The sequence below is a fragment of the Electrona antarctica genome (genome assembly GCF_951216825.1).
Source record: "Electrona antarctica genome assembly, chromosome: 9".
NCBI classification, from domain to species: domain Eukaryota; kingdom Metazoa; phylum Chordata; class Actinopteri; order Myctophiformes; family Myctophidae; genus Electrona; species Electrona antarctica.
In genome coordinates, this window is record NC_136790.1 from 16,315,293 (window position 1) to 16,325,292 (window position 10,000).

A 10,000-nucleotide genomic window follows, 5' to 3' on the forward strand; every position below is an offset into this window, starting at 1 on the left:
TGGCTGTGTGTCTTGTGGTCTGTCAGTCTACAGGTATCATGTGCTGTCTGTTTGTCCTACTGGGTGTGTAGTACTGTCTATGCTGTGTGGTTCAGTCTCTCTCTGCACCGCGCTGTCAGTCTGTACTGTGTGCATTGTGTGTGCATTGTATGGGGACAGTAACCTCCTCTGATTGTCCAGCCTTTCCTGTTATGGAGTTCAACCAGCCCACACACCCCCTCCCCCTGTCCGTACAATCTGGGATGTTAGACCACTGTTTCCTGGCTGCCACAGGCGTGCGCGCGCGTGTGTGTGTGTGCGTGCGCGTGCGTGTGAGCGTGTGTGTGAGCGTGTGTGTGACTGTTGTTTTCCTGTCTGCATTGTGTTGCCTTTCCAAAGCTGTCAGTACAGCTGTATAGCTGTAACAACACTGTGTGACGCTGTTCTGCTGGACACACCTGTGTGACACGTATGGATTGTGAGAGCAGTAATGTGGGAAATGTGCGTGCGGGAAGGTAAACACAACACAGTAGTACGACAGCACACAGCTGTCACCTATCAAAACTACTCACCAGAGAGAGAGAGAGAGAGAGAGAGAGACACACACACACACACACACACACACACACACACACACACACACACACACACACACACACACACACACACACACACACACACACACACACACACACACACACACACACACACACACACACAGAGAAGGGAGACAGGGATTTAGTGTATCACACAAGAATGAATGTATCCATAAAGAACAGAGTAGAAGATCACTTACAATACGACAGGGCTACATGGACAGGGCTACACACACACACACACACACACACACGCACAGACAGAAAGATAGACAGAGTGTGTGTTTACAGTGTTTCCTGCAGTACTGGCTTTGCCTAGGGGGAAGCCAGGGGGGACACTCAGGTGCACGCGCAAAGCACACGTCGATTAATTTTGATTAATTAATTCACGTCAAATTTGCATATTTAAACTCCAAGCAGTTGGGAAGAGAATCCCAAACAGCCCAAATTACATTAGAGTTAAAGATGTAGTTTTTCTTCAAAATACGTCTCAGCAGCATCAGACAGACAGACAGAAATACACCTTAATACAACAGATGGCAGAAGAATAGATACTATAAGTATTACGACATAAAAGAAAATAGCACAGAGAGATGTTTCATGTTTTTCAAATGTTGAATTATTCCAGCTGTATCAGTGGCTATAGTGAGAGTCAGATAGAAAAACTCTTATCTATTGGCTGTTGGCCAAAAGGAATGATTTTCAAAGTTGACAGCGTAGCAGCATTATCACAGTCCATTGCTCTTTAATCACGACAGAGATTTGATTTGGTGACTGGCCAGTTCCTAGCAGAGGTCCGGATAATAGATTTTATACATTGCAACTTGAGCCATGTGTCAACATATATATTAAACTAAAGGCTACGATAGATAAGAAATATATATATATAACGGAGAGAGTATAGACATAGTGGAGAGATGAATTGTGAAATGGCCTTTGTTAGTGTGAATAACATGGTTGAATGAATACATGACACAACTATGACGTAAACTTATAGTATATTTTTGAGGGGTGCTATCCCCTCCTATGCACAGCTTTGTGTGTTCGTGTGTACCACGGAATGTGATGATTTGATTGGCTGAGCATGGAATGTGATGTATGATGATGAGCGCCCCTCACTTTAGTCACTTCACCCGAGTGTGATTTTTTGTTGATCAGTTTTAACCACACCTCAATAATTAGTAAACTTGACCGTTGGCTCTGTACTTTAATTTCTCTTTTTCCCTCTTCGCTGAAAATTTACTCTGAATCGCAATTAACCCATTTTGGGCGGGAACCCCTTTTGGTGTTAGCATTATGTTATGCTTTAGCTATTGAAAAATAGCAGATCTACAAGCTCATAGCGCGCCACCGAGTGGCGCGCTACGAGCTTGTAGGTCTGCTATTTTTGAAAAATCGAAGAACGACTGACATAGAAACATAGCTTTTTTAGCTAAGACATTTTTAGAATCTGATCTCATGTCAAAATGGGTTAAAGACCAAAAACACAATCTGGGACTACATTTCTTCAGACTACTGCCCTGAAACCTGAAAGTAAAAAATAAATAAATACATTGTTCTTTTTTTCTCTTTGGAATCAAATCCGCTATCCGGATATACAGAAAAAAAAATTGGAAGGGAATTGAGACAGATGACTAATGGGTACTGTAAATCCCCTCCCTGACCAGCCCTCTGCAGTAAAACCAAAGGTCAGTCATTGTGGGAAGACAGACCATTCCTTGACAAACCACGTTAATATTTCTCTCACCACAGCGAGGCTGTCTAGAATCACAGTCCATTATTATCAGTCTACTGTAAGCTATGTCAGTACTAGTCCTCAGATTATGTCTCAGTCAGAGGATCCACGGTTTACAGTACTAGAGCAATGCTTGTTGTCAGTGTATTTATTGCAGTATTGATCCGTTATCAGGGTACTTGGAAGCAGCCAGCTTATGACATCATCATATTGGAAAGGAGCCAGCTTAGGTGGTTCGGGCATCTGGTTAGGATGCCTCTCGGGCGTCTCCCTAGGGAGGTCCTCGAGGCACGTCCCACTGGGAGGACACCCCCGGGGCAGAACGAGGCGCAGTGGGAGGAAACACATCGACTCGATGGCCTTGGAACGTCTCGGGATCCCCCCAGGAGGAAGTCACTAATGTTGCTCTGGAGAGGGAAGTCTGGAGCTCTCTAGTGGAGCTGTTGCCCCCGCGACCCGACTAGTGGTTGAAGATGGACGGATGATATCATATTGATGATGTGACGTCATGGGACATGCACTTTCCAGAATGATAGCCCTAGATTGTCTGAATGTCTTTTTTTGCACGATGCAGGACTTTTCTGTAAGCTGCTGAACACATTGCATGCTGGTGAACTTTTGTTCAGGTCAGTCTGTCCCGTCTCCTGGGCGGGACAGGTAGATTTACATATACTGTACCTTCTGTATAAATACAAAAAAACCTCCGTATACATTTACATTTTAGGTCCCTATGGGCATGCTAGGTCTGGTCTGTTTAACACAGTAATACAAACCATATAGCATAGGGCAGGCTGTCCACTGTGTGTTTTATTTTTAATTAAGTGGTGCAACCACTTCCTTAAGTGACTATGTGTCTCTGGGTGGGTGGCTGGGTGGGTGGGTGGGTGTGTGTGAGCACGAAAACAGCATGTTTTTTTTTCACCACCTGTGCGCAACCTAACACACACACAAACACACACACACACACACACATATTAATTGTATATATGGTGATTTCAGGTGTGCCAGTACAGTACAGTACAGTACAGTACAGTACAGTACAGTACAGTACAGTACAGTACAGTACAGTACAGTACAGTACAGTACAGTACAGGGACCCCCACACGGTAACTCTGTCATTTCTCAACCGTTTCGGACGCGGGGCGGCTCGCCGGAATCGGGCCCGCCGGCACGTGCGTTCCTGTGGGTCTGGAACTCCCCCCCCCCCCCCGGGACCCCCACGGAGTTGCACCACTTACTTCACACGGGTGTGATTTTTATTATTTCTCGGCAAGAAAGGAATAACCCCCATCGGATTCAACGTTTTTGTCACAACACAGGTTTACAGGTGTGGAAAAAGTGGATGAAATGCCATGTCGTACATAGCTGATATATTGCGAAACATATTTGGAGTGTTTAATAATGGGCATAGTTAATCAGACCACATGTCTATACAAAGACAGTGTCCTTACATGACTGCAATACTATGGCTAGGAGACAGCCAGTACAGAGTGTTGTATCCAAGAGTAAACATTTAAAATGTTATTATCTGTATCAGTATTGGTTCCTAATCGAGTCAAATCTGTTGAAATAAATCTGCATTCATTATTTTTAATTCTAGGATTTTTTTTGTAAGATTTTTTTTCTGGCTTTTTGCCTTTATTGATAGATTACAGTAGTTTTTACAGGAAAGGGGGAGAGAGAGATGGGGAATGACACACAGCAAAGGCCGTCAGGCTCGGGAGTCGAACCAGCAGCAGATCGTCTGGCTGGCTTGGCAGCCTAGGTGCCCAGACGGTTGAGCTAACCGTCCTGGACTAATGCTAGGATTTCTGACATCCATGTAGTCTCTGGGCACAGATATTGACAAGTGATGCACACCTGACACTGACATTGTTATTCATGGTGTCTGAACATCCTGAAATATGCCCAAAACACATGTTCACAATGTGCTTCTCATTCCTCATGCGTGTCTTGCACGCACGCACGCACGCACGCACGCACGCACACACACAGGCTCCATATCAGTCTGTTTCCCATTTAGGTCTGTCTCTATGTTGGACAGGAGTTACAGTTTCTCTCTGTTCTTTTATTTTCTGATCTCTTTCTGTTTCTCTCTTTCTCCATGTTTGGGTACCTTCGTCTCTCTCTCGCTCTCTCTCTCTCTCTCTCTCTCTGAGATTTCTCTGATCAAAGACTTGTGTTCCTTTTATGTTGGAAAGTGGAAAACCAGCTTGAAGCCAAAAGTTGTGAAGTCAGACTTATGTAGGTGTTTCTGCTTTGCGGATAATGTCATGCATGGACATGTATTATGCAGTATATGTACGTACTTGTGTCAGCAATGCATGTGCACTCTTCTAAAGACACACACGCGCATGCACACACCCACGCACACGCACGCTTGCACACTCACACACACACACACACCGTCTGCTGCTCTGCATATCGTTCACCTCACCGCGTGAAGATGGAACGTTACGTTTCTTGATGGGAACGTGAGAATGAGTGACTGAGAGTTTGTCAAAGAGTGAAAGAGACGGAAACTAGAAAAAGTGCCCTTCTGGGCACAGGTCTCCACCAGGAGGATAGGACTGTGTGAGATGTTTAGGAGTAATATAAACATGTTTGCCTTTGATGGCAATTGGATGATTTGAGGCATTTTGTTCCAAAAATGTGTTTTGCAAAAATCAACCTGTTGGTGGCGCTATAACAGGCCAATGTGAAAAGGGTGGGATATATTCCTCAGCCCAGTAAGAAAATGTGTGAAAGATTTCACGTAAATTGCATGCTGCGTTCATGATTTGAGGCTTTTGTTCAAAACGGGACAATCTTGCAAACTGTGAAAGCCAATTATAGCCAATTATGATGGAATATGAAATATCGGACAGATCCGACTTGAGCACATGACCATAGAGATACTGTGTAACGATTTGTGAGATTTTTGGACAGAATCTGGAGGAGTAATATCAAAAAATGTGTTTTACAAAAGTCGGCCTCCTGGTGGCGCTATAAAAGGCAGATGCGGAAAATGCAGGTCAAAGGTTTGTCCTTGGCCTCTAGGGAGTGTGCATGCAACGTTTCACGCAGATCGGTGCAGTTTTAGGTAAAACATGTGAAAAGCTGCCTCATGGTGGCGCTATAACAGGCCGTTCTGGAAAATGCGGGGCAGAGGTTCATCGTTGGCATCCAGGGAGTGTGTGTGCAAAGTTTGGCATCGACCGGGTTAACGGTGCCGGAGATTAGCTGTACACAGACGGACGGAAGGACGGACGGACGGACGGACACACACACACACGGACGGACGGACACACACACACACGGACGGAGTGCAAAACATACTCTCTCCCCATGCCTTCGGCCTGGTGGAGACAATAAGTTGCTATGTTGTACAATAAGCCTTGCTGAGCCATGAGGCCCATGGGGCAGGAGCCTATATCCTGTTTCTGTAGCGTGATGCAGCTTGATGTACATTGTACACCCCCTGGACATGACGCTAGTATGTAACCCTTGATGCTGAGTGACAAGCAGGGAGGCTCCCATTAGAGTCTTTGGTATGACTACCTTTATGCTGATACTAATTCTTCTTAGCAACCTTGGCAATAAACTGTGAAACCTTGAGTCTGGCACGATAGCTGCAGGCACAAACATGATGGACGGATTCACACACACACGCGCACACACACACACACGCACACGCGCACACACACACACGCACACGCGCACACATGGGCACACACGGGCACACACACAGAGACACACACACACACACAGACAGAGACACACACAGACACACACACACACACACACACACACACGGGCACACACACACGGGCACAGACAGGCACACACGGGCACACACGGGCACACACGGGCACACACACACACAGACACACACACACACACACACACACAGACACACGCATCCACCTTGCACAACACAACGCATGGCGTCGAAAGATACGTCGAGAGCAAGACCAAACAGATATAGAGACAGAAGCCAAACTCCAATACCCAAATCTCTGCTGACATATTGAGCACTGTGTATCAATGTGTTCCACTTGTTTCAACTGGAAGAGATACATTGGGGCGGCTGTGGCTCAGGAGGTAGAGCAGGTCTTCCAATGATCCATGGGTCGGCGGTTAGAATCCCGGCTCCTCCTGTCTACTGTACATGTCAAAGTGTCCTTGGGCAAGACACTGAACCCCAAATTGCTCCCGATGTGCTGGTTGGTACCTTGCATGGCTTCCGCCGCCATCGGTGTATGAATGTGTGTGTGAATGGGTGAATGTAATGCACAATCTATGTAAAGCGCCTTGGATAAAGGCGCTATATAAATGCACCATTTACATTTATACATTGTATTCATATATATTATTCTGTTTTATTTAACTGTTTCTGTGTACAGTAGCCTATATGTCTTAATTTCGAGAATAAATAAATCCCAGCTAGCACGGTCAGGATCTGGACGAATTGGTGACGTCTCGATTGGGGCCAGATCAAGTCAAACCCAACACTAGTCAGATCTGGCCCAGAATATCACCTGATTTCAGCCAACATGAATTCTGCCCACTAAGACGGACGTCCCTGGATGAATCAGAGAGAGTCAGATCGAGGCCAGATCAACTTACTATGTTATATCATAACTAGTCAGATCTGGCCCAGAATAAGCTATGCTATATTATTTCAACTGGTGAAGACGTCCTGGAAATGACGTAAAGATCATCCCCATATGGGCTGTGATCTGGCCTAGTCCTGAACATCCTGAACATCACCGGAGGATGTTGTCAAAACGTCATCATGACGTAATTTGGCTTGCTGGGAAGGTTTCAATCAATATTATCTGAAACGGTGCTCAAACCTATAGCAACACATTTAATAATGGAGAGCGACAAAGAGAGAGTCAACCAGGTGCTCGATGGAGGTGCAATAATTTTAAGTAAAAAATAAAGTGGACCGGTGCTACAAAGATCCGTGGGACTGGAATACTAGAAAAAAGGCACCAATCCGAGCACTCAAAAAGGTAAAAATGAGGAGAGGGTAGATAAAAATCAAGGTACTTTATTTAGAAAAGTTAAAAACAGCCAACATGTTCTCTGATGAAGACTCCTCTCCACTCCTCCTCTCCTCATTTTTTAGTGGTGTAAACCACTCCTACAACTGGCTTTGTTGTGCAGAAAAAATGAGCATGGTTGCTATGTTCACCCTGTTCACCCCGGTGTGATTTCATTACGTCAGACTCGATAGTGCAGAAAAAATGAGCATGGTTGCTATGTTCACCCTGTTCACCCGGGTGTGATTTCATTACGTCAGACACGATTTCATTACGTCAGACAGGCTATATTATTACCTTTTTGAGTGCTCGGATCGCCGCCTTATTTTCTAGTACATTAAATAATGGTTTGATCTGTATTTACACCGTCATGCTGTTTGTTGTGCGTGGGTGTGGGAGAATGCATGTCAAACATCTCCATTCGTAAGCATATTAGAGAGAAATACGGCGTCCAATGCAACATGTGGAGCAGGGAGGATGCAAGCAGACAGACATTTGAGTATTGGAATGTGTCATTGTGTCCAACCTGCTCCATTCCTCTGGACTCGCATCTAATCTTCACCACCTCGCTCAGAGAGGCGTGAGTGTGGAGCAAGCAAGTGTGAACTCTACTGGGGAGAGAGAAATAAACTAGAATAAGAAAGATGCAATTCTGGGAAACTGCAACAGATCCAAATATTGTACTTTTACTCCACTATACATTTATTTGAAAACGTTAGTTACTAATTACTTTGTTCGATTTTTATTATTACAAAACATACATTAACCACTTCAGCTCTATATACGGTACATTTCAGCCATTTGAAAATAGCCGATATACAAGGTCACAATGCGTCGCGACTCGCGATGCATGGTGGTCATAACAGTACCCCATAGTGATGATTTGATTGGCTGAGCACGGAATATGTGTACCACAGATTTGAGGATAAAAAGTGAGGACCGAAAAGTGAGGACGCCAAATTGTGATTGGCCGAAATGTGATGATGTATGATGATAAGAGCGCCCCTCACTTCACACGAGTGTGATTATATACAGGTATACAGTAGCAGTTATTTCCTGTGAATAAGTATGATTTCATAAGCTAAAAAAAAGGGGGAGAACAGTGCCTTAGTAACGGCCCAATCCATACAAATAGTGCCATGAACAGAAAACTAATCCAGGTATGATCATTCCAATCTATATTCGAGACAAATGGAACAGAGGTTATGTCAGAGGAATGTGTTAAGATTCATCAGAAGCTGAACATATTGCAGTACATGATGTCCACAAATTCACTTAAAAAAACTCACTTATACAGCCTCCAATAAGCAAGCCCTTCACAAAGCACTGCTTCTGTCTTGGAATCAGAAGACAACCTAACTGTTCCCTGTGAGCAGTTCCGTCCTTTCATGGTGTGTGTGAATGTAGTGCACATTGCATTGATTGCTTTGGAGAAAAGCACTATATAAATGTGCCACCAATCTTCCAGAAAGTAAAACACACCTTTAAGTATAGAAGACCAGCCATATCGACGCTTTAAGGACTTCTAGCCTCAACAGTCCGATTATAGCCAAGCTTTTCAGCATCTACTTGAGGTTAGCAGGTGTTGCAAATGTAACGGAGGCGTCACGGAGCCACCCAGGCATGCGCGAGAGCAGGATGGTAAGCTCTGTACCGGGAGAGGTTAGCTGAGAAAATAGGAGCTGCCCTTGCGGTTACCGTACTTCTGGTGGATGACGAGCAGAACCATGCCGAGGACAAGGCAAAGGGAGCCCACGGTGATGTACGCGATGCCCAGGAAAGGGTTCTTGCTGCCTATCGAGGACGTGGTGCTCAGGATGACGCGCTTCCTGCCGCCGAACCTGAGCACGGGGTAATTATAGGCGACGTCCAGGATGTAGTTGCCGCTTGGCAGAGTCGGGGTCGCGTTGTTGGACGTCCTCTGGACGATGCGGTAGAGCTTGCGGAAGGTGGGCAGGGCGGCGGTGCGCATCCACACGATGAGGTCCTCGTTGATGAAGCCGTTGTTGTCGGCGTCCGCGGGGTCCAGCTCGAAAACGGGCTTCCTCCAGTTCAGCGGCTCGGCGGTGCCTTGGAACGCCGCGGTGAGATTTCTTCCACCGGGATTCCTGAACTTCACGTGCTTGTCGGTCGACCACGCTATGCCTTTCTTCGCCAGAGGAACGAGATGTCTCGTGCCACCGGAATCGATGTAGTACAACTCCAGGACGTCGTTAAAGAGGCTGTTTGCGATGGCGCCGCATGGGGCGATGGGCAGGCCACCTCTGAGGCGGTAGGGCTCGCATTCCTTACTCGGGATCATCAGTGCTGACCGGTCGCCGTTCAATTGCCTGTCGTCCCTCGACGTCACGTAGCGCCTGTGGTTCTGGTGGAAGTTGGACAGGCCGTAATACATGAAGACGTCGCTCTCGAAGGGTTGCCCCAGTGTAAAGGGGATAGAGCAGGTGCACGGTGTCGTGCCGGTCCCGTTGACGTTATGAGCACAGTCGTAGCACGGACTCGCCCGGTCAACACCGGTGTAATCGATCTGAACCTCTCTGATGTTGTTCGATATGACCAAGAGGACGATGCCGATGGGGACGAAGATGAGGCCCATGACGAAGAAAGCCGGAAAGACGGTGCCCGCGGTCAGGGTGGGCTGGAAGGCCGGTAGCCTCTGT

General features: G+C 46.2%; 2 protein-coding genes across 2 annotated transcripts in view; one reads left to right on the forward strand and one right to left on the reverse strand.

The window, feature by feature from the left end:
- LOC306929691 (semaphorin-3D) overlaps positions 1-10,000 on the forward strand; it is a 172,911-nt gene that overhangs the window by 2,518 nt on the left and 160,393 nt on the right. The window lies entirely within an intron of this gene.
- LOC306929854 (cell cycle control protein 50A-like) overlaps positions 9,004-10,000 on the reverse strand; it is a gene marked incomplete at both ends in the record, with an annotated part of 1,119 nt that continues 122 nt past the window's right edge. The window contains one exon of the mRNA XM_079510588.1: positions 9,004-10,000. This exon is cut by the window's right edge and continues 122 nt beyond it. Coding sequence (XP_079366714.1) covers positions 9,004-10,000 — 997 coding nt within the window.